Raw genomic sequence first — 26,682 nt, 5'->3', positions numbered from 1 at the left:
TGGGACTACTGCATTCTTACCACAGTTCAGCTTTTGGCAAGAGATTAAGATTGAGTTAAAACAGGAACAGGTGTTTAGAAGATTATATGGCTGCAATAAAAGCACAAACCAAGAAGATGAAGGAAAAAAAAATTGTGTAAGGCATTCATTTGTATCCTGCGAAATAGAAAGACACACAGAAGAAAACATAAAACCACAGTAACTAAGGAGTATTCAGGAAAATGTCTTTTCCTACTATGATTCATTCCCAGGGGGACAGAATCTGAGCAGGGCTGTCCTTTGGTCCCAGGTCATCCTGTTCCTGTACAATCTCATGATGCCTATTAAATGGCCAAGCATTCAGTAAACACTGCTTAACACTGGTTGGGTAATAAAACATTTTCAAAGCTTCTAAAGGATGTAGGACTTTAAGGCCACTCTCAGTGAGATTTGAGCTCCTAAATTATATTAGGTACTTTTATAGTGTGGATTTCTGGCCTCTAAGATCCCTATAGCCATTACTAGGTAAAACTGATTTTTATTTCTAGGGATTGAGCATATTCTTTTGCCAGCTGCAATCAGAACAAAAGCTGAAACCATCCATTTTAAGGCTCAAACTCATGAAAACAGATGTTTTCTTGGTAAAAAGAACAGTTACTGACCTTGAAACTTCATAAGAAAATACAGTATTTACAATTTTTAGAATATTTTTCTTTCAGCACGAAGGCAATTGAAGATAAAAGCTTTCAAGTGGGGTTTTTTTTGAAAGCAGACTCAAACATCAATCCTCCAAGTTAAACCTCTTTTCATCAAGATATACTATTCATTTTATACAGTAGTAACAGTAAATAAAGTGAAGATTTTTAAAAGCAGAGATCTGTGGGGTAGTAGGTGTTGCAAGATGTGTGAGATTTATTATTACTTTGTTTATTGACACATTTCTTTAAGAGTAGAGCATGATGTACAAAATAAATAAAATTTAACTATGGAGATACCGGGAAGACTCTCCATGGGCAGCATGAGTCCTCAGCTCTGGGAACTCTCGGAAGTCAAAAAGTTGACTGAGAATATCACAAGAAATTAAAATGGTTGTCTAGACTATATTGAAGTCCCTTATGTCTTTCATTATGAAAAAGCTTGCTTGTAGAACAACTGAGAGAAGGAATGTAGTAATGTAATTTCTGCATGCTAGATGTTTATTTTCCTGGTATTATATGATTCTTGCATTTTAAGAAGGTTTAATACAATTAACTTTGACTTCAGTACATTTAAATTGCATCCTTTCTAAGTATTTCTTGTCAGTAGTCACCCATGAGAGAAAAGTCTATTAAATTAGCAAGAGAGTAAGAAAGACTTAAAAACAACTAATGACAGTCTCTTTGAAAACAATATTGAAGAAAACAGTTTTGACCTGAGACAAATTCCCTCGTCCTTTTGATTCTAAAGATTTCCTCAACAACAACATGGTTATTCGGAAGATGAACTTTGCCCTGGATCTTTGATCCTATACACACATTGGAACACCTATTGTCCAAGGGAGGCAATTATTCATGTAGTAAAGTGCTTATGGGAGTCAAATCTAGATTCATAAATAGCTTATGGATTCCTGCCCCTGACAGGCATCAGACAATTTTAAATAGTTACTCTCTATCAGGACAGATTTGGAAAATTTTGATGAATGCATCCATTAATGGTGAATTGAAAGTGAACTGGTCTTCCAAAAGGAAGGGTTGTACAAGGAACCAGAGGGATCTTAAGACAAAGCTTGATTCGTTGATGATACATGATGTTATCTGCATTGACAGGACTAAATTTAATGAAACACAAGAATTCTATGTGGCCCCAGCTACAAACCAGACTTGTTATGGCAAGTCTGTGAGATAGAAACTGATCACAAAAGCTAGGATAAACATCTGATAGCACAGAATCCAGAGCTAAACCCTTTCTCAATCAGTTTCTTCATCAGATTCCTATCCCAGCATGTCAAAAGAGCAGCAACAGTGGAAAATGCAAGTTAACACTCTCAAGCAGAGGTCAGACTGACCCCACTTACTGGCATCAGGACAGCAACTTCCACTGCAGAAGCAGGACTGACCTTTTGAAACAATGACCTTTTGCATGCTGTAGCATCACCAGAAGATTCTGAATCTCAGAACCCTGATATCTTTCTTCTCAATTAACCATGACTATTCAAAACCAGGAAAAAAACCCAAACATAGGCATTTAATAATTTAAAGCCAAACACTCTTTCCAAGCACAGCCGTTTTTCCTCACCAAATGAAATATCAAAGATTATACAAGGACCCCAGCAGCCTTCACCACAGAAGTATGCATTTCTTTGGTGGAAGGCTAAGCAATAACCAAATAGTCTAGCAAACTTCCTCCCCACTGTGTTGGCACAGCTGCATAGTCACTGGATAACACAAAAGGAGAAGAAGGAAGAGACAAGGTTACATGAACAAGAGGCTGTGGGATGGAAAGGCTGCCTTAGATTATTAGATATGTTGCTGCTGAATAGAAGAATACCACCCTCAATATCACAGCAATGGGAGCTGACGTACAGATCATTAAAAAAGGCAAATAAAGCTATAGGCAATGTCATGTGAACAAACACTGAATGGACATGGTATTAAAATGCCTGCAAATACACTCTGAAAGCAGTGTGTTCTACAGGCAGCTTTTCACTATATTCATCTTTATACGGAGAAGTCACGTAAGGAATACAGAAGGCAGCTTTTCATATCAATCATGTCATATCATATCATGTATCATATTCTGTTACTTCTGGAAGTTATTTTCATGTTTGATTTATCATGGAAAATATAGGTAAATTATTCCATTTGTCTTCTCTGGCCTCCAGGTGACCCTGCCTAGAAGCCCCAGACCTTTTCTCTCTCCAAAGATCTCTGTTATTTCTTCTAAATTGTGAGGAAGAGTTCACATCCTTAAAGATGTGAAATGTAAAAAACATTAAGCAAGCAAGAAAACCTCGGGCATTTACACACATGTAAACACAATCACCAAGCCAACCTCCCAAGAAAACCTTCAGAGAACTGGATTTATGAAGTGGAGTGCAGGTGCATCCTCTATTGAACAGAGCACCCTCTCTTCTTCCATCACCCTTATTTACCCACTTCATTTCTCATAAGAACATATCAGCTCTGAAACTGAGGGATGTGTATGTGCATCTACTACCACAGCATATGCTTGCACTGTGACAGAACCAAAGGGTTCAAAAAGACAGAAATTACTGTGAGCAATACCCATCCCCCTTCACAACCATTTTATGGAGCTCATAAACAAACTCTTTCCCCCCATACCAATTTTCTGCAGCCTCTCTTTTCTGTCCACTTCTGCCATTCTTTGATTTAAATTTGAAATAATTTCCTTGGAACATGTACCATGCTTTTAATTTTTCAGCCAAGTGCTATGCACAGCTTTTATCTGTAATAGTAACAGATTGCCCAAGGACACACACAATGAGTCATGGAAAGAGTAAGGATTTCCTGGCTCTTAATCCAATGCTCAGACAAGGCCTCTCATGTTTCCAATTTTCAGGAGCCGGCAGGTGGGGAGAAGAAAAGACAAAGGAAAAAAAGACGGAGGTAGACTTTTTTAGGTAAGCAAAACAGACAACCAGAAAAAAATCTGCACAAGCTCTTCCCCTCCTCAGTTTCAGATAACTGATGTAACGGTAATCACAGAATCTGCTGAAGAGTTTATATCTGGTTTTAAAAAAATGCAATGGGTAGAACAGAGGAAATATATCAATCAGCAGGAAAAAGACACAAAAAAATTTCTTAAAGCAGAAAGAAAAGAACAAGTTTACTCAGCAAGCCTGGAAACAGAAGAGAAAGGAACTTACATGCTTTCAGGGCAAAGGCATTTGGGAAGCTTGCTCCCAAACAGGAGTGTAAGTAGCAGCATTAGCATATGGCCACCGCAAAACCGTGAAAAAACCTGGGGGTTGTGAACATGGAATTGGTGACATGAACCAGTTCTCACCTGAACACGCTCCAGAAACACTGTGTGTTACACTGGTCTATTTAACTTACGAAGCTGATCCCCTCAAGGCCAACTATAATCAGCAAGAGATGAGGAACATTCAAGAGACAAATACAGATCATGCAGAGGTGATGTATCAGCATCCCCAAAATAATTAATATCCATCCTAATAATGCCACCTACTCCAAAAAACTATGAAACTCTTTACAAGACCCATTATGTCACAAAAGAACAGGAAAATAATATTTCATCCCCACAAAAGTAGGCCACCCATCACATTCTGTAAAGGGATCCAAGCAAAAAAATAAATGGATTATGATAAAAGTTGTACTCATTTATCACTGCAAAATACAGTTCACACATGGGCTTTGACAGCACCCTGGATAACTGGTTGAAATGAGACTCATTTCAAAAGGAAACAGATGTTAAAACACTGGTGTCAGACAAAGACATTAACTGGACACGTGTATGGGATAGTTAGGGACTGCTTGTTTCGGTGGGCTGGAATAATGAGATTATCTAGACACAGTCAAACCAATATTTGCACTCCTGACCTAACCACCACTGAAGAGATCTAGTGCAACACCTAACAGGTGCAGTCAACCCTACATCTCAGAAATGCAATGGCTTCTTTGGGTCCCTACTCACCCCAATTAAACAATTGACTGCAACAACAGCCATCACCATGAACAGCAAACTACTCCAGCAGAGAGTGAGAACCGAGGCAGCCAGGAGGCAGTTGTTTCCAGATTCTCAGTGACACACAAGCAGTGAGTAGCACAGCATTAGCCTGCACACTGCCTGAGGCCCTGCTGACAAAAGACACTGAAAGGCTGAGGTATTCAATGGCCTTTTTGCCTCAGTCTTTACTGATAATCAGCCTGCAGGAATCCCAGGCCCCTAGGACTAGCAGGGAAGTCTGTAAGAAGACTTACCCTTCAAAAAGGAGGACCAGCTAACAGAACACTTACAGTGGACATACATCTGCATCAGGAAAAGTGTTGCTAGCAAGTTGAGGGAGGTCATCCTTCACCCCAAAACAGCACTGGTAGGGTCACATCTGGACTGCTGGGTCCAAGTCTGGGCTCCCCAGTACAAGAAAGATATAGACTTAATAAAGTGAGGAAAGGGTTAAGAACAGGCTAAAAAGGGACCATGAGGATGACTAAGGAGCATCTTTCATATGAGGAGAGGCTGAGAGCTGAGACTGTCCAGCCTGACAAGAGAAGGTCCAGGAGTATCATATCAATGTGTAAAAATACCTGAGGGGAGGGAGTGAAGTTGACAGAGCCAGACTCTTCCCAGTAGTGCCTGCTAACAAGACAAGAGGCAATAAGCACAAATTAAAGAGCATTAAATTCCTTCTGAACACTTTTTGACTGTAACATGGTAGAACACTGGCACAGGCTGCCCAGGGAGGTTGTGGAGTCTTCATCCTTGGAGGTATTTAAAACCCAAGTGGGCATGCTCCCGGCTAACCTGCTCTAGCTGATTGTGCTTTAGCACTAGATGGTATCAAGAGGTCATGTCCAACCTCAATGACTCAGTGACTCTGTACATATATTTCTGTTGCATGCATTTTTTAAGTGAACCAGCTAATTAACAAAGACTGGTAATTAAGGCATCCCTAAAGACAAATGGTTCAAATGTTTTGCAAAACCTACAAACTGGACTTTTTCTACTCTGCTCTTTTTAGGGGGTTTAGACAAAGTGCAAATTTCACATTCCCTCTTAATTTTGCTGCCTAAGTTTCCTTTTATATATCAACTTCCTTCATTCACTTGAAAGATATTTTAGTCAAATACTGGACAGAAAATACTTCTGAATTAAACCTTATCTTGCAGTTTTGGTTGACTCCCCTTCTCTTCTCCCCTCCTCCTTTGCAACCTCTTTTCTTTATATTACAAAATAGTATGAATCTGTCCTTCAGCTCATGGCTCCATGAAGTCCATAGTATTCTCTTCAAGCTTCTTTTTCTCCCCCCTTTTTTCTTTGTCTGTTTTCCAGCCACTGAATACTTTCCAGTTTCAGATGAAAATAACAATTAGGTTTTACTATTATGAGACCTTTTCTTGTACTGATAAAAATCGTACTATGCAAAACAAAGCTAGAATGATTTCTTTAACAATGAGATTTTCATGTTAATTTTTAACTTCTTTTTAGAAAACATTAATAACCTTCAAGAAGAATCAATTTTCCAGATTTTTTCTTCCAATTATTTTTTTTATTTTTTAAATCCAATTTTACCATCAAGGAGAAATATATATGAATAAAGTATACACTGGAGTCATATCTCCCTGGAGTCATCACTTTGGATTATTGAAGTATAATTATTACAGAACATTGGTCTGCTCTAAGACTTCCAAAATAATGTTTAAAACATCTTCCTTAGGGCAAGGCCACTAAAAAAACACACTGTTGAACCCTAATTGCCTGCATCATAAAAAAAAAATATAGCATTTCCCAAAGCTCAGTGAATGAAAAATAGCATAAATGAGTAGAAATGTAGAAAGATGAAGTTAGAAATGTGCAAGATCCAAAGCTGAGGATCACAGCATGACCTTAAGGTCTGAATGAAATAACCCAAAGTTGTTCAAAATTTTACCAGCTTTGTAAGATAAACACTAAGAACTACCAAATATTGAAACCAGGCACTTAACATTTCTGCATGAAAACCTTTAATAAAGCTGTACTGAGTTAGTAGAAAAATAAAAATGAAAAATTGTTTGCCTCAAACTTTTAAAACAATCATTCTCCTGGACTTCTCACACTAAAACCCTCAATGCTTGAAACACAATATGAACAGATACTTTTAATTCACTTTGAACATTTGCCACATCATTTCACTCACTTTGTAAACTGAATTTAAGCATTTTATACAAAATTCTATTGTACTGCATATACAACTAAAAACAACTCTCAAAAGGGCTTTTGATCCCCAAAACCCTAAATTTCCTTACTAAGCCAAATTAAATGAGCATGCTTGCTTGCATGTGCAAGTGTTATTTTTATAATGTGACTGATCCTCCCTAACTTTACTTATTTAAAAAAATTCATTGTCCTTTAGCTTGCTTTTTAAAATAGGGTTTGTAATCTTTAAATCTCAGGGATCTTTCCAAAAACCTAATTTTTTTCACATTACATTTATTTTATGCACAGTCATAGATACATGTCCACTGTGCATTACACGAAGTGCAACTAAAGTAAAAAAATGCTTTGTACTTTTCCCTATCTTCTATCTCTGGCTGATCTTCTCTTCCCAACTACAAAACACAAACAAAACATGTTTAAAACAAAGACTGAAAAACAGAAGGGAAGAAAAGCACAGACCTTGAACACCAGGAGTAAAATTAAATTAGTTAACGGCTAGAAGCATGAAGCATTAATGAAATAGAAATAGTTTTCCCCTTATGAGGAACATTTATTCAGTGTTAATTAAATTCTTTTATTCAAAATCCATACTTACCCAAGTGTAAAAATATTACATCATATCAATAACTGCAGAGTGTAAGCAAGTACTACATTATAAGCATCTTTTCCCCATCTGTGGAGTGAGGCCTTTAAATAATTTATACTGATTGAAGTCTTCAAACAAAAGACAAAAAAAACCAACAGAGAACCCTCTGCATGAACCGGCAGCCACAGCTATCAATTCACTTGTCTAACAAATAGCTATCTGAGATTAGCTTCAAGCATTTGCTTGCAAAGTTCACATGCAATAGTGCTAATGAGGAATCTGCAATAATTATTTCTCTACAATATAGCCAGCTGGCTGGTTTATTCATTTGCAGGCCAGTTCTGCACCACTGAAGCCAAAGAGAGTTTTGATATTAACTTCAAAAGGTTCTGGTCCTTGTCTACAACGTTGAACTATCACCACAAACACTTCAGGTGCATTTCCTTAATACCACACAAATTAATTAAAGCAAAGCTGCCACCACTAAGGGACCACCCCTAGCATTTTTAAGCTTACAAGACGAGAAACAGGCTCCTAAGTCTTCAGGTAGGCACCCTAAATGATTGCCTAACTTTAAAAAACACTTAGTATTTGTTCATTTGAATGAGAACTCTAGGTAATCCAAAGTCCTGGCAATTTTTATTGGAATGGCTAAAACGGGACTGACAAGTCACCTCTGCATAAACAGAATACTGTGTGAGATTAAGATAATGTCTTTACATGAAATTCTTTTTTCTGTGACTTGCATCTTCTTCAAGATGATTACCTTGTTGTAAAAAAATATTACAAGGTTGTTTTGAGAATAATTTTGGAAGATTTGATTAGGCATTCAGATGCTTTTTAAATTATCTGAATGTAGGTTGGGAAAGGAGTGCAGTATCCAACAGTGATACTGCACTTTAATAAGTATCAGTACTTTAACCAGTATTCAGTATTGTTGTAAAAGAGTTCCACTTGACTTCTTCATTGCTTTGTATTAGGAATGCATGCTCTGCCTTTGCAGGAAAGGCTTACATAAAATGATTAGCAACAAAGTGTCACCAGGGTTTTCTCCAGCTTCTGAGCTACACTTAAAAATACGTAAACACTGTCTCACTTCTGACAGCTCATTTTAACTAAATTACAGGAGCACAATCATTTCCAGGTGGAATCAGAGCTCTGCTTCATCTAAATCTAGTGCTGTGGATACAACCTTGTTAAATGCTAGAGTCCTCAGAAGATGATCTAATTACCAGGCAAATGGGAGAATGGTCTCTCCCCAAACTCCTCACACAGGAGTGGCTTAAAAATGTAGAATAAGATTCAGTACTCTTTCAAAATCAATCTTAACATTGAACCATATAGCTCAGACAAGCAAAAGCTTACAGAACAGAATACAGTAAGTTTTAGAGATACTATTTGGTCACATTATACATCCTACCTTAAAACAGAAAAAGCAGTCACTTAATGGAATATATCCCCAGAAGAATCGTGCAGAATGGACACTTCTGATTAATTTAACCAGTCACTAGCTACTACTCTACAAAAATACAGCTGAAAATGCATTTCCTTTCTGTGGAAGCACAGAAGGTGAACTGAAATATGAAGGTTTCTGTGTGTTCAGCAGACCTTTTTTTTTTTTAATTCAAGAAGTAAAGTTGATTCTACTTTGCTACAAAGAAGGATATAAAGCCCTGTTGTTCTCCTCCAAGCCTCGGTTTTCCCATCTCAGCTGAAAAGAGGCAAATACAATTAGGTAACTGTAAGCACTAAAAGTTAGTTTCTAAACAGGGAAAAGGTGCAAGAATTACAAAGCTGTCTGCTCATAAATGGCATGGAAACAAAGTAAATTTATATCTAACAAAAATGAGAAAGTAACATGGAAATTCATCAGTGCATAAAACTCAAAGTGATTAACAAAGAGGGAAGCAAGACAGTCCTAGAATTTAATTTCTGAAAATCTGGCAAATGATAAATGAAATAGACTTTGTATGAAAACATGAAATAAAAAGTCAGCAGCAGGCTCTCTGGAGAGTTAAGAAAGAAATATGTTAGCTAGTCACCCCCCATTACACAATAATAGCCTTCTTTTAATTTGGTGGGTCATATGAAAATAGAAAATGTATCAAAGACTGGAGCATCAACAGCAAAAAAACCTTCTATTTAAAACTGAATTATTCAGACATACAGTTATTGATAAGAAGCAGAACTAGGGTCAGCAGTACCAGTCAGAGAAAGTGAGAACATCTGAACAGTACAATGCTCAGTCATTTTCAGGATAATATTTAAAAATTCCAGGCATTCTGGAAGAAGTTGGAAGAGGACTGAGTAGCCAAAATAGTCAGTACAATTAAAATAACGTCTTCACTTGTACAAGTTTTCAGACAAGATCCTTTTCCAAGCAGCCGAGGTGCTTAATACTTTTTTTTCTTCTATTTTCCATATAAAACTCAAGCTCACGAAAAGCCACAGAAGAAATATAGGTCCCTTATCTGGTTTCATCAATTCACAATGCCACAGCTCACAAAAATAATGGAGACTTGGAACTGATTTTTGAAAATAGTCTCTTTCTCTATATACCATGCTTTTACAGTTTACATTAGATATATAGGAACCTTTTTTTTTTTTTGTCTTTTCCATAATGCAGAATCACTTCTGATGTCACTTGTCAAGCCTCTGGGAGACAGATGAAGAAACTTTAACCAAAATGCCTGGCAAAAGTCCAAACAGCAATCACATTCTGCCCATCCAACACTCCCTGTGATCTCACTCCGCTACATCATCTTCAGATTTCTGCAAGTTTTTCTACATACTGCTAAATGGTTCCCAAGTTTCACCTCAAAGCATAACAGCTTTCTATTGGATGCTAAACAGTCTCCTTATTTCAGTAGGTTATGTTAATGCTTATACACCCTCTTGCCCCACTCTTTCTTCCCACGGGAATATTCCAAACCTTTTCTTAGGAGCTCTATAAAATGCACAGGCTGAGAACCAGCTTCCTTTAATTCAAAAGCAGTGGAGCTATTACAAACAAATATTCACACAACTGATCTTTTTTACAGATCAAAGCAGCAAACAACTTGGAGACAAAGGAAATCATCTTGTCCTTTTTTCGGCCAGTCAGAATTGTGTTGGTGTATGTCAACGGGAACATCACCAGCCCAGTAAAAGGAGAATTAGTCCATCTTATGTCTTACACTTCCCTTCAGGTCTTTCCCTGCCCCTGGACAGTGATCTGACCTGTTCCCCCATGTCATGTTTCTAGCTTTCCTAAAATCCAAACAGAGTTTTCTTCTTTAAGAAGCGGAAGCTTTCAAGCAGTACCATTTGTCATCAGCCACCACCCCTGGAACAGACCTATGATTTAAGCACAAAGATTTAGAGCACACTGTTCTCTTAACTGACATTGCAACAGAATGATGGACTTCTGCTTCTGAGAGAAGGTAAATTGTATGTTTCTCACTGGAGGCATTACTGACTTCTTCACCAAAAGATCCATTCCAGACTCATTTTCAACTGACAATAAAAAGAAAAGAACTTAACAGCCCTCTTCCTTTTTGTCCACCATGTACTTTATCACAGTCAAGTCATCGATTCAATTATTATGCTCTGGCTTTACAGCCTTTGCTATATTTGTCCATTTGTCTCCTTGAAGACATTATTACCGCTTCCAACTCTTCAACATGTAACACTCCTGAGCTGCTCTAAGTGCCTTGGAAAACTGACCTGTCTGTTAATAAAATGCTAGAATTTATTGACAACCTCCCTCAGGATTCCTCAAAATCTTGATCTGTGATAATATCATATCTATTCCAGCATATAGCTGAAATCTAAGAGAGTTGGATCCATCCATTTTTAAAGCACTTTTAAATCTACTAAGAAGCATTCTTATAAATACATCCTTTTTTCTGCAGAGCTTTCTGGACTCCTCAATTAGCTTCAAAGTTTCCATCCGGACTCTTAATGGAAATGAACAGTGTTGTAGCTTTCCACAACAACACACATTCACAAAACACATGGCATAACAACATACACTTCTAAGGAAAATCTCCATTATCGAATCATTATTATCCAGTGACTCAGTATTATTTTTAAAGCAAAAGAGGTCTTTGTAGCTGATAATGTGATTTCTGTGCACTTTTAGCTACAACATTGACACTTGCACTTCACATAAACCAAGCTATTAATTATAATCTGGATAGAGCTGAGATTAACTTAGAGATGCCACAGTTTTGGAGGGAAGCAGCCTTATACAAACCATGTTGAACATGTATTGCAGTATTTGGCTGTGCACAGGTCTAAATTTATCTTTTGAGCAGAGCCTGTTTTTCAGTCACAAAGGCAACAGCCTTGATTAATGAAGAGGAATGGACGTTCTAGAAGTATATCAGACGTCCCATAAGACTCTGCTTTATGTACATATTCAGGTACATAAAACACGGGTATTTGTCTTTTCCACAGTGTGGTGCTGAATGATAAAGACAAACTCTCTGTTTCTGTTTAATAGTACATTACCTACACAACTACTCAATCATTAGGACATAACAGCTACACTTTTAGATTTCAGAATTACTTGGGAAAATCAGAAAGTTCACAATAGATGAAAACTGGAAAAAAAAAAAAGAGTGGCACCAATCAGGCATTTTCATTCCTAATTAGTTCTGTCTTCACCCCTTTCTAAGTTTATCCACCGACTGTTGCCAGACCATCTAAACTGGATCCCTGCAATTAATTGGACATTCACATCTAAATGGCAAATGACTGTACTGGTTTTGCATGGCAACGTTTTGGTAGCGGGAGGCTGCAGAGGTGGCTTCCATGAGAAACTGCCAGAACTCCCCCCGTGTCCAACAGAGCCAATGCCAGGCGGCTCCAGGACAGACCCACAGCTGGTCAAGGCTGAGCCCGTCAGTGGTGGTGGCAGTGCCTCTGGGATAACTTAAGAAGGGGGAAAAAAAACCTGTTCAACAATCTGGGAGAGAGGAGTGAGCATACGTGGGAGGAGCAGCTCTGCAGACACCAAGGTCAGCAAAGAAGGAGAGGAGGTGTTCCAGGCACTGGAGCAGAGATTCCCCTGAAGTCCCTGGTGCAGCCCATGGTGATGCAGCTGTGCCCCTGCAGCCCATGGAGGTCCATGGGGGAGCAGAGACGCACCTGCAGCCCGTGGAGGAACCCATGCCAGAGCAGGTGGATGCTTGAAGGATGCTGTGACCCTGTGGGAAGCCTGCACTGGAGCAGGCTCCTGGATGGACTTGTGGAAAGAGGAGTCCACACTGCAGCAGGTTTGCTGCAGGGCTTGTCACCCCACAGGGGACCCACAACTGTAGCAGCCTCTTCCTGAAGGACTACACCCCATGGAAAGGACCCACACTGGAGCAGTTAATGAAGAACTGCAGCGTGTAGGCAGGGCCCATGTTGGAGAAGTTCATGAAGAACTGCCACCCATGGGAGGGAACCCACACTGAAGCAGGGGAAATGTGTGAGAGTCCTCTGCCTGAGAAGGAGGGAGCAGCAGAGACAATGTGTGATGAACAGACCATGGCCCCCATTCCCTGTATCCTTGAACCACTAGGAGGAGCTGTCAAAGAATTGAGAATAAAGTTCAACCTGAAAAGGGAGGACTTGGGGGTAAATATTTTCAAGATTTGCTTTTACTTCTCATTATCCTACTCTGATTTGATTGTAGCAAATTCAATTAATTTCCCCAAGTCAAATCTGTTTTGCCCATGACAGTAATTGGTGAGTGATCTCTCCCCGTCCTTATCATTGACCCATGAGCTGTTCATTTTACTTTCTCTCCCCTGTCCAGCTGAGGAGGGGACTGATAAAGCAGCTTTGGTGGACAACCAGGGTCAAAGCACCCTGATGACATATTTGAGCATCTTGTCTAAGAAAACTGCTTTGAAATGTATTACCAGATGCTTATGTAACAGGTGGCTTTTGCCATATTCTAGGCAAAGGGGATTGCACAGAAGGGAGTAGTTCTTCCAGCAGATCTACCCTCTCAAGCAGCAGGAGACCATATTTCCAGAGGAGGCACTTGCCTGCATGCTACACATGCACTGTTTCTTACTTGGAGCTCACAGTCTTTTTGTAATTAAATCTACTTCTGTTTATGATATGTGCGGGTTCACTCTCTCTGATTTCCTCTTTAATGGAGAACTGCCTTGGAAAAAAAGAACCATTTACCCTTTCCAAGAAACTGATGACAAATTTTCAATCTTAGTTTAGGGCCACTGCTGTCAAGGTTCTGATTCTTCATCACTGAGCAATGAAGTAATCACAAAATTTTGTGCTTTCACAAGGAAGCTCAGCTTGCAGTTTTCCCATTCATAGCTTCAGTTCAGGTTTGCACATGATTGATTTCGTTCTGTTTCCGGCCAATATAAACAGGCAGCTCCTTCCATTAGAGGAAATGTAGCCATGCCACATATTAGATAAGTGAAGTAATACCTTCCCATCAGCATGACCAAAGCAGCCACAGATATCACAAAACCATAGGCTAGAAATGTGAGCCTGTGCTGCAGATACAGATGAGTCATATAGGGACACAAGAGGACATACAGGACATTGTTCAATAAGCTCCTACATATACAGAGCTGAACAGTGCTCAACCAGGTGACGTTATGCTTTAAAAAAGTTTATGCAGAATCAGTATGAAACATTTTTGGTACAGGTTCAACAAGGACTTAAAAATACTAATTTTAGTTCAATTAAAAAATTGTTCCCTCTGAGATTGAGGCCCTAAAAGGTAGCACCAAAAGAAATGGATAGTCTCAGTGTCCAAGGCATATACCTGAATGCTCCAGAGATACTTTTAAAAGATAGCTTACACTGAGCACCAAGTAAGATAACCTGAGTGACATATTATAAATCAACTTAATATGGAACAATTAAGCAGCAGACAAAATAATAATTTCTTAATTGAACATAGAAATCTCTCTAATTCTGCAACGAAGTATTCAGATTTGTCATTGAAACACTAACTCTCTTAATATCATTTGCTCTTGGCAGCATTTGTTCAGTATAATTTTATAATTTTTTCTTAATTATTCTGCAGTGTTTCAGTAGATTTATTATAGCTCTTATTAAATGCAGACAAACATAAAAAAACCCCCCAAATATATACACTATAAGTTCTTTTATTTAAAAGCCAATTAAATATTTGTATGCATATTTTACAAAACTACATCTGCTTTCATATATAAGGTTTGGGTACTTCTTTCCTATTTAAAACAAGTTGTTTGAAATGAAACTTAAAAACTTACACATAATGATCACAAATAAAACGGAAAAAAAATCCATTTTGTGTCATCCTGGCATCCTATCTGAGTTAGTCAAAACTACAAAAAGCACATAGCAGGAACTTTTATACTAACCTGCAAAGATCAAAACATCTTTATTTTGGGTAAAATCAGAGCAGCCAAAATAGGCTGGCACTAACTACTCAGGTTTTTCTCACTGTAGTACACATTATGTAGAACCGGTCAGGTAAGGAAAGCAAAAATGACTGTATTTAAACAGAGATTGCAATGTATTTGCAGTGGTTGCTTCATATTACTGTCAATGTTAATGCAGAAGTTTCAGAGCAGTCGCAAGCTTGAGAGAAATATTTTTTTAAAATTCATACAGTATCTAGGAACTCATCCTTTGTCTGTGAAATACTACAGAATATACATATTCAGACCTATAATTCATTTTGTGGGAGATCCTCACTAGGCAAATAATAGCATGTGATTTAAAAAAATGTTTAAAGGGATAATAAGACATTTTACTGCATAAACTCACTTACTTAATTTTCCTTTCTGGGATAGTTTAATAAAAGACACAATATTTTGAAAGCCTTTCCTTCACTCTTTATATTTTCTTTTCTTGTACCTTTGTCCTGTCTTTGCTGCTGTTTGACAGTGCTCCAAAGGACTGGAATCCAGCATAAAAGAATATGTGCATCTTCTCTAGCTCCAAATGCCCAGAACAAATGGAACAGCCAAGCTGAACAAACTTTTCTTAATTTCACTCAGCAGTCTGCTTCAAAAAGGATTGTCAGAAGACACAGGTGCACCTGCTATCTTCAGCTAACTTCTTGCAATAAATGATTTTGAAATTGCTTTTCATACATATAGAGACACATAAAAATAAAAGTATCAATATTAAAAACCACCAAATATCAAGGAACACTTTAATTTTGACAATGCATGGACCTGAGAGACAGCAGTAATTTTATATTTTGTTTTCCGTGACCCTTTTGATACTCATATACTAGAGCCACTAAACTATAATGAATATTGTATTTATTCATTCTTATTTTCTGAGCAACTCCTATTTCTAAATATGTTGCCTTTAAAAAGTTTCCTGTGCTGTATTAAGAGACTAAATGACAGAGAACTTGACAGGCTGCTCCATGAGAAACCTTGGGTTTTCCTCCTTTTTTGAAAGCAAAATAACTGCAAATGAGTTTTTCCTTCAGAGACACCACTAGGGATTCTTACTGCAATGGTAGAATGAACATTTTTTTGTTTTTTCTTAAATAGTGGCTTCACTTCACTTAACCAAAGCTACCAGGGGCACTGGGTACAGCTCCAAAAACTATCAAGAGCTATTTGAAACAAAATTTTGAAACAGCTCAGCAGTTCTTAATCACAATCTTCCTTCAATTTCATGCAACTGTAAAAGTAAAAATAAAACCATGATCTGTTTAAATGCTGAAAACTCTTGTTTATAGTCTGTGGCCTTATGAATAGTGCCTTGATAGGGGAAGTAAAATGCCTGGTTTCCCACAAAAATATCAGTGAGAGAAAATGTGCTCAACAGCCCCATATATCATCATAAGAATTCAATATCCAGGACATTTTCTGTTCACTGTGCTTGAATTCAGAGAAAGACGAGATAAGGTTAGAAAAACACAGCAGAGATTGCTTGTCACTTTAAAGCATCTCCCTGTGTTAACTGTTCTGTGCCGTAGGCTCTGAAATACCAACACGTTCTCCTAGACTGGGCTGAGAAGCAGCAGCTGAGCAGTTCCGTGATAAAGTACATGATAACTCAAGTGGGTGCTAGCTACAAGTGTTTGCAAGTATTAAGAATAATACACAAAGTAAAGCCCAACCATTCCTAAAGCAAAGGGCTGACAGCTCAGGTGGGTGGACAGCCATGTAGATTGAGTGTGTAATAAGGTAACACAGCTTTCCGCGCAGTGTAATGGAGCTGAAGAGAAAGTGGCAAAACAATGCTCAGAGCAAAAGCAAACTAAAAAATTCATCTTTTCTAGTAGCAAACTCCTCTCTCCCTACTGCTTTTCTCACTGCTCCAGGGTAAGTATCAAGTGTCTCAGTCAATCCTATTACCTTGATCTGAGACATCCTTAGTATGGGTGAGGGATTACAAGCCTGGGAAGATGCAAGTCAGGGCTGAAAAACCATGTTCTCCAGTAAAGCTGGGAGCTGCCATCAACCAGCAAGAAACAGTCTATCCACTTTGGTCCTTCAGAGTTTAGAGGCTCGAGCTTGCTAAGATTTAACTCTCTGTAGTCCACCAAAAAATTGTCACTGCAATTGTACAGGTAAAATGAGAGATGACCCAAAGACAACCTAGTACCTAGGATCAACAGCCTGGGAAACTTATAAGCTGGCTTTAGTGAGCACCTTAAACTCAGCAGAGAGCTATGTAGCACAGTCTGCTGCTGCTCTTTTCTTCCAGGCTCCTCTAGCAACATAAATCACACTGAAAGATCTTTACAGGGTCAAAACAGAATTGAAAGTGATTTCAAATATTATGTTACTAAGCAGTAGCACACCAATGGAAAATAAAATGTAATTTATTTCTCAGCGCTGATACAGAGTCTGCTAAGCTAGTCCCAGAGAGTACTTCTAGAGCACAAGGCAGAACAGAGTTTATTACAGATTATTAGCAACTAAGCAGATTTCCTTTGTGTGCCTTTTACAGCCTAAGCATCATCCAGTGCAGATGCATACCAACTAAAATTTTGGCTTGTCAACACTGCAGTACTGTAATATAATTGGGAGAGAGGGTAAATACATTCTCAAAAAACACGGGCGTTGGTGACATCTTTTTGGTTACCTAATTAAAAACAATTGGATTTTTAAAAGCCATCCTGACAGGGTATCAGGAGTTAAACTGTGACTTTTAGATCATTACATTAGAGCTGTCTGTTAGACACATTTCTAAATACTGTATGAAAACATAAAGAAAAGCAGTGGAAAGCAGTGGTCCATTTAGCTCCTCACCAGGTGTCCAACCGTGGAAACACATATATATGAAAGGAGAAAACTCTGGCAATTTCTGGGGTCATTTTTTCCTTCTAATTCCTCCAGCATTCAGTTGCAAGAGCCTGGCCCCTGTTGAACAAGACTGCCACTGTTCCACTATGTAGATAACAGCGAACTCTGCAATTATTTTCAGTTCAAATGCAAGTTTAATTGTAATATAGAATTAAAATGTTTTAAATTTTACCAGACAACTTCCAGATTAAGGTCTACCACAAAATAAAGCATAACTAGTTTTGTCATTTTGGCATTACTCCATTAAGATATGTGAAATACCAGTTTTCAATTAGTGCCCTTTTATTATTCCCTTTTTGGCTCACAATCTTCACTATTTTGGATGCAGCGTGATCTTATGCTCAGGCAACAGCACAATTTATTATCGCTATTCAAGTTCTCTTCAGATCTTGCCAAGTTTTTCCAAGAAAAATACAGAAAAAATAGGATCTGTAATTCTCGTATTGCTGAACATGAAGAAGCAAGCCAGAAAAAAAAAAAAAAATTAAGGCTGGCAGACCATTATAAAGCATCAGTGAAAAGCTTGGGCAAATTTTGTTTCTGCTTCATGGATTCACTAACTGAGATCCAAACAAGGTTTATAAGGATAAAAATAAATAAAACAATATTTTACTGGACAGTGTTTGCCCTCTAGGACAAACACTTGGTGATATTGACTGTCTGCCAAGGAGAGTGAGAGTTGGAGTCACAGAACTTTATCAAAAAAGCCATTTTCCTTTCCTCTCACTTGGCAAAATAGAACATTATCTTAGCAGAGCAGGTTTCTGAACCTGGGCTTTTCAAAAACTGCAGAGTGTGTTGCTATGAAAGACAGGACATTTCACATCATCAGCCTTGGCACACAGGCAGGCAAACCACGATCTGTGCAGGCCAGTGTTCAGTGAATGAGCTTTGCAAAGTACTGTTTGCTTTCACCTGTTCCACAGAAATCTGGGGTTGAAAGGCCATGGTCAGAGGGTCTCCAGGGAATGCATGGGGACCTCCCACCCCACAGCTGGTATAGCCCTATGCTTCCAGGACCTGCACCATGTGCCTGTAGGGCAATGGTTTCTTTACAGAGCTAAAATTACCCAGGCGCAGTCGAGCACAATCGTGCAGAATCTGACAAGGAAAAAAAGAAAAGTCTGATGTTTTGTGTACTCCGAGGTAAAAACACCAGCTGACAGACATCTATCACTTCCTACCTCTACCTCATACACAAATCAAAGGGAATCCCGAATACATAGTGTGGGACTGAGTATGCACAGGAACAATACAGGACATACAGCCTCGGCATACAGGAAGAGACTCCTATTTAACCTGCCGTGGGTAAAGCAGAGAAGACTATACCACAGATTACTGGTAATGTAATGGACAAAGAATAAATTGTCTTGGATTAGATAACCAAAATGTTCACTTCTTAATAGGAAACATGGACTATTCAACTGCATGGATAACTAGCGCTGCCCAGTCCTTGAGATGTTTAATTGTTGCAATCTGTTGGCATCCAGGAGATTTTTCAATTTTATGGCCTCTGAATGTACAACCCAGTAAAAATTCTGACCTTGGGTATTAAAATAACATATTGAACTGATCAGTGGCTGCTGCTGTACCCAGGTGATCACCATATACAGGTTCCCTGTTTCCAAGCACATAAAATGAAAAGCGAGTCAACAATGCTTCTTTTATAAGACTACACAATGCGGGTACATACCTATTTCCTAACATCTAGAGGAGTTTTCAGCAGTTGTACATCAGTATAACGCTATTAAAATCAATTACTTGATTTTGTTTTACAACCATGGGTTTTTGGCTCCAAAAATTTACAAAAAGATTATTTTTCAGTAAACATAATGCAAGAACACTAATTAGATGTGCCTTAACTACAAACAGGAAATAAGGACAAATAGAAGCTACCTGATTTAATGTTAGAAACTGTTAAGGAAACTCAGTCCCACTAAGATGATGATTCTTTTATAGCTGCCAGAACAAACACAGATTCAGTCCAATTCCTGCTCAACAGCTGGTTACTTTAGATTTGCATCAATACACAACTGATAGACTATGTAACTACAGGGGAAGACAGAAACTTCATAAAAAGGCTGAGTAGCTATGTCATATCATCATGAATTCAGTTGTCTCTATTGCATTTGTAAAAATCATACTCTCCAGACACATTACAAAAGAAATACAAATCACAGTTTAACATGCCTGCAACAATGTTTTCTTTGGAAAATTTCTATGATTGCTGAGAACTTCCAAAGTATTACACAGAAGAACGCTTTCCCACTGGAAATCTTTATTTTTTTGCTGAGGCTTTTCTTTTTTTTTTTTAAACCCACAACATTTTTTAATAATGATTCTAGCTACCCAGCCTAAGTTTGATGAAATTTCTTTAAATTTCATCACTTTAAACAGTAATGCATTGTTTAAAAATACAGTGGCGTTTTCCGCCTTGGTCTACATTTCAATACAACGGAGAGTCATGCAACTCCAGAAGACAAACCCTCTGAAAGGGTTTATGGGCCCCAGGGACCTCTCTTTTTCCAAAAGTAACACCTTTATACTGAAACAGAAGCTGTTCCTTACCTGAAAAGAGTTCATGCAGCGAAGTGAAGGTGGCAGAGATGAGGTACTCAAACCCAGTATCAGCAATAATTCCAAACACGTTTCTGATGGAAACTTTAAAGGATGAACTCCCATATCATTTTCCCATGCATCAGCAAGGCTATAGAGTTAAAAAAAAAAAAAGGATCTTTTTCATTTTCTTAAAATATATCCAAACCGTAAGCTTCAATTAAGTATTAAAATGTGTCATATCACTGTGATAAAAAATTCCCTTCATGTTTTCCCTGTAAAAGTCCCAGATCAGTGCCTTTTACCACAAAAACACAGCGTATTTAGATAAAGTGCCTTAACCATACCACCAATATCTTTCAAAAAGATACATAATGTGAAAGGAAAAGTTAGCATATTTTAGGAAAAATCACTCATGTTTCTAATTCAAGGTTTCATTACTTCTGAACAAAATTTCATCTGTCACTGGTAATTTCCCATTATATAATGACTTTACACACAGAGTATTCTATGCAGAACATAATACCTCCACTTTTTATTTTGTTTCTAGAAAGAAAGATTCCATTCAATTCTGAAAAGACAGGTCAGGCATGATTTTCAAAACTGATGTTCATGATGCTCACTGGGAACTTACTAACAGTCTGTACCAAGCAAAACTCAATCCCAGTTCATTTTATACAGCTTTTTTTCTTTAGATGTATTAAAACAGTTAAGATTTCTAGAGTTACTCATAAAAACAACATTTCAGAAGCATATTCCTATAAACTGTTCCCACTATCACATGCTGAAGAACAAGATTAGTTCAACAAGATTTACTCAAGACACAAGATCATTCTGCTTCCTATAGTTCAGGCTTATTTCTTCCATAATGTACAAACTGACAGACTGATCAGTGATCCAGCTACTTTAATAACTTTGTCTGGGTAGGTAGTACCAGATACCCCTGGGTAAGATGAATGCCAATTATTCTCAGCAGACCAGAGTGCATCACTTTGGAAGACAATGCTTCCTACCCTTCTCTGTCGAAGACTTCAGAATTTCAATAAAAAATCTTAGCATCAGCTTTCACTTTTGAATTCTTCCAGCTCTTCTGACTGAACTGCTGCTTATTTTAAGATACTTTCTAGAAACAGCTACATTTTTTTAAACACTTGGGAGAGGAGTCATGACCCCAGAATTCAGCATGGTGAAAACTGAGCAAATACTCTCTTCACAATATCTGTGTCACTCTGAACAGTTCTCATTCTTTTGGGTCTCCCAAACCAAATTATTGTCTGTAACATCTTGCTTCTTACACATAGGCTTGCACATATACTTTTTGTACATAGCACCTTCTTAGTTCTTCTAGAAGATGTCTCACTTAGCATAATTTACACATCTTTCTTCAAAGAGTGGGTGTGCTTTCACCTTCTTACCTCCATTTGTCTGAAATTGGGCACTTGAATTTCAACTCTTTGCTTTTGTCTTTCCTAATATTTACATTTTTCCTCCTTCCTAATTTATCTATGGGTATATAAGAATCCAACTCTGTTTTGATACATAGAAGCAAGATCTATAATGCACAGAATGTCAGAGCGGCTTTCACCTCCCTAAAAAAAAAGAGTGCTTTCTCTCATTCTTTTCTTTTTCCCCACATTAAAAGACAACCATATCACATCTAGATTACCAAATACACCATGTCTTTTCTCAGACCTCACCAGAGTGAGTCATCTTGACACAGGAAGCTTTGCATGGTAAAGAAAGGCACCCTCTGGCTCTTCTAATGGCAATGCATCACTTAAGATTTCCAACATGTCTGAGACTATACCAAAGGGCAGAGGACAAAACCTCCCACACATTAACTGCCTTTGTAATATGTAGTATCCCACTGGACACTTATACTGTGCCACACAAATCTGGAAAGGTTGTTAAATCTATTACAAAAACCCCCAACTGACCACTAGAACAGGAAGGTGAGATGTTTAGAAGAGACTGTGAAGTATTTTCATTATTGGAAGGTACAAGCCTCCAGTTAAGTCACAAATACTATGTCTACATTGAATGGAAACAAAATTCTTTTATAAGAATAAGTGGCCAAGCCCAGAAAGGGCAGCCCTGACTGGTTCAGAGTTCCAGGCTGGATGGGGCTCTGAGCAGCCTGGTCTAGTGGAAGGTATCCCCCCTCCCCACAGCAGGGTTGGAACTAGATGACCTTCACGGTCCCTTCCAACCCAAACCATTGTATGAGTCTATGATTCTATAAATGTTCCAGAAGGGACACTTAAAGCCACTTGATGAGCACTAAGTAACCAGTAACCAAGGAGTCTTGTTAACTGTAATCCAGAATGGAGTTTTACATTTCCTTATGACTTAGTAACTTCATTTCCCCACACAATTAGAAACTTACCTTAATATGCTCCCTACTCATTCTTTTTTCTACATTTTCTACAATCTGGTGATGCAGACAAATGTAGGTGAAGCTAGGAAAACAGGGGCTCTCTTTTTCAGAGAGTCTCAGCAAGTCTAAACAAAGCACTGTGCAGGCACCTTCAAACACAGCTAGAGAGTTTGGAGACTGGAGGTGGTATGCTAAGGTTCTGGATCCAAGGAAGGTGTTTCCACAGGTCAACACCCTCTCTGCAGAAAATCTTTTCAGAACCCCAAGCAATATTCAAAACATCACAATTACATCATTACCCTGATTCTATTCTTGTGTTTTGATATAAGGGTTTTTTGGAGATGCGTCCTCATTTTAAAGCCCAACTAGTACAGCCCTGGCACTGAACTAAGGATTCTCCTTTTGTGGCTGTTGGTTTATTTGAGGGAAAGAATGCTTGCATAAAGACATTTAGCCTAATCACATTGCAAATCTTGTTTACTAATTGCTCAGTTATTAGTATTTCCTGAAATTATTCCAGTGTATTGCCTTATTACAAACAAAACCTGTGTATCCCAGCACTTACTGCTCCAGGAACACGTGCTAGGAATTAGTTTTTGTGACTTGCCCTTTCACAGCATTTAACACAAATGGTTGTGGGAAGTCACTGCTTTATTAGATCATTTCTCTTTGTTCTTCTTTATCCCTATTGCTTTTAGAAACATTTTTCCATAATCTTTATTGTAGAGGAGAGAGAAAAGCATCTATGCTTAAAACAAAAGCAAAACAAACCACAAAGAATCCACTGCTTTTCACCTTAGTTTTGCAGTCTTTCTGTATAAGGGGCATTGTCTCACTTCCAGTACAGGAGAGGAGACTGCCTTCTGTTTACTGGAAGAGGTAGATTAGCTGATAATGTTCCTCAGGAGTGTGACCATCCACAGAGGACAACTCAGCCCACCAGTTCCCAGCACAATTCCCAGAGATCACAGCACAGCTTGGTATGCTGGCTGAAAGGAATAAGGGGAAGATAAGACATTAGTTTGAGGAAAATGAGACTAACAAGAGCAATAATGCTGTTCTTCCTTCAGCAAATATTCAACTTTTCTACACTGCAAAGAAGCCTTAAGATTCTGGACTTCACAGTCTGACACAAAAAAATATGACCCTCAGTATCAAACAAACTTCATAAATTCTGCATAGATTCTCTAACTCATTGTGGGGGACAAGACTGCATCTACTTTGAACCAATTTTGTGACATGTAAAATCTCACCACTACCTATTGACCTTGCCAGTGTTTGAGAGAGATGTGAGTCAGTTTTAGAAACCAGGCTTTAAAAGAGTGAAAGGTAGAAAAATACTCAGGAAAATGGTTCAAACTCAGAGCATGCTCTGAGTCAAGAAAAGGACATGCCAGAGTGATTTTTTTCACAGGATGTTAAATCCACCTCTGTGAATCACCATCATCATCCAGTTTTGTCTGTCAGTGATCTCACTAACAGGAAAACACAAGTAATTCTAAGCATTTTGTCTGTCACTCCATTCTTTCCATTTTCTCTCTCTTTTCTTCATCCCACTCTTCCCCAGAACTTGTATTAATCCGCTTAGCTTATTTCAACCAAATTTTCTTAAGCAAGACCTCAAATAAATTAGGTTTGGGCAAGTTTTAAGTTTTCCTGAAAATCACTGTCTGAGTACAGAGAAAAAATGCACATTAGTAACTCCACAGGGAAAAGCTGCTGATGGAACACAGCAACATATATACCAGCTAATCAAGTGGTGTTTACCTGGGAGAACATGAGCATAAACTCCATCATATGACATTTCTATCTAGCAAAAACAACTACTATAAGCAAAGTAAACACGTTAGTCAGAGCCCACAATAGTCCCTAATGAGTGAGACAAACTGAGAGACTTGGTGCTTTTACACAAGTGCACTCTATGTTGTGGGTTCAAGACAACTGGAAAAAAAAAAATCTTAAATTTTGAGGCAGGAAGAAGGACTGGTGATAATGGAATTGATCCCCAGTAAGAACAAGTCAGAGGTTTCCCCACTGTTAATCAAACTTCAGATGCAGCCTCTGCAAATGAAAGTGAAACCTCAAACTCAGAACTCCTTCAGTCTAAGAGGTATCTATTAGTCTCACCCATGAAAACACAATGAACAGACGTAAAATTAAAAGATATAATTAGAACCTTCAAAGAACTTTCATTTTGAGAGGGACAGAACCACATATGGTGAATGCTAATAAAAATCTAATATATTTCTGGCACACATTTCAGAACTGAACTGAAGTAGTACAGAGAGTGAAGAAGTAAAACTCAAGGGGGTGATACTTGGCTACTGTGCTAGATGCTGATGAAGAACAACCATGTGCTATGAGCTAAACTGTCAGCACAGAGCATTCAAAACAAGTAAGAAATAAAGATGACAAGCTGAGATTATCTTCCCCCTTGTCCTTTTCAATGCTTTCCCTAAGGAACTGGTCATTTGAAGGAGAAATTTAGAACATGATATGACTGTCACATTCCCATAACCAGTAAAAGAAATACAGCTAGGAAAGTAAAGTTCCCATAGTCATATGTATGTCTTAAAAAATGAAGTCGTATTTTCAAAGCTGTTTAGTTGATGATAATGGGAAAGCTGGGAAAATTTTGATTTCTTTAAAAAATAAAAAGAAATCACCGAAAGCTCTACGAAATTCAACCAATTTATTCTGAAAGCAGAGAGGAGCAAAACTTGAAAACAACTACTCAGATAAGATTATAGATAAGACAGTTACTTCTCTAGCAGAAATAATTGATCACAATGTTTCTAGATAATGTTTTACATTTGAATCACCATGGATCAGAGAATGGTATTTCTCCACTGTTTACTATGACATTGATCCCAATGAATTGCCTGTATAAGTTAGAGTAACATTTCAAAACTGTGTCCTTAAAAGCAAGGTTTAAGACACCAAAATAATGAAATACATTTATTTCATAATTTCTTGATATACAAACTAGTAAACTAACACAGTCATCCATCAGGTTATGAAACCCACTCACAACATCCTAAATCTTCACAGAAAAACACAACACACACGGCACATCAGTGAAGCAAAAGAAAACTTTGTATTTCAAACCTGAGAGAAACTGACAAAGATTCTCACAAGATTTTGAAAAACTGGACCAGACTTCTGACTAGATTGCATTTATTTCAAAAGAAGCCTCTTCCATCAGTGCTAAAGACATTAATTAGTAATCACCCTTCATCATGCATGAGATTCACTTTTAAATGCAACTGAGCTGTCTCAGCAACAGAAAAAGTAAGTCTGCATTTGAAGAGGAACAGATAAGCCCTTTTTTCCTTTCCAGTACATCCCCATCATCACCTCTAATTTACCAGGCTACTTCTACAAATACGTTAACCAAGGGTAGTCTACACAGGTCAAAACTGGAAAATTAAAAAGCTCTTACTCAGTGCTCTGCTCAGTGTTGCTGAGGCAATGTATTAACTAGATGTCTTGAGGTGACTGTATGATACTGTATTCCCTATCGTCTGCCCTATGCCAGACATGAATACCATGCCTTTCTGTGTCTTTAAACTGGGTCCGAGAGAAAAGGAGAAAAAAAACCCCAAGCGGTTTTGTGTTCAAGGACACAGATACACCCCCCCCCACCCCCCCCACCCCCCCCCCCCGCGTTCCTGGCTGCTACAGAGCAGAGAAAAGCACCTTCCTGCTTTTCCCAGTTCTCAGCTCCTTTCTCAGGAGAGAGATGGAGAGTTCAAGTCCTTTGTTTTTCAGCTAGTCTGTGAGCTGAGGCAAGAAAGTTTTTTTTTCCCTCGGCACTTTGGCTTCTGCTTTTTCTTCTCTTCTGGACTGTTCAGCAACACCAGAACATCATTGGGAGGCCTTACACCATTGGCCCAGAGGGGGCCCACACCGAACCCCAGCTCTGGAGAGGAGAGAGCCACGCCCACAAGGCCTTTGAATTTTGCCAGCTTCTCTCCACAGTGAGAGGTTTTATTATTTAGCATTATTCTCTTTATTCTCTTTTTTTTTTT

At 38.3% G+C, this 26,682-nt stretch overlaps 1 protein-coding gene across 1 annotated transcript in view; it reads right to left on the bottom strand.

Annotated features, from left to right (window-relative positions):
- UBE3D (ubiquitin protein ligase E3D) overlaps positions 1–26,682 on the bottom strand; it is a gene marked incomplete at its 5' end in the record, with an annotated part of 78,946 nt that overhangs the window by 11,248 nt on the left and 41,016 nt on the right. Inside the window, one exon of the mRNA XM_082277277.1 lies at positions 20,287–20,425. Coding sequence (XP_082133403.1) covers positions 20,287–20,425 — 139 coding nt within the window. The remainder of the gene's footprint in view (positions 1–20,286; positions 20,426–26,682) is intronic.

This window comes from Coloeus monedula, assembly GCF_965178545.1.
Source record: "Coloeus monedula genome assembly, chromosome: 2".
Taxonomy (NCBI): Eukaryota; Metazoa; Chordata; class Aves; order Passeriformes; family Corvidae; genus Coloeus; species Coloeus monedula.
Note: the sequence above shows the minus strand (reverse complement) of the source record. Positions and strands in the feature narration are given on the sequence as shown.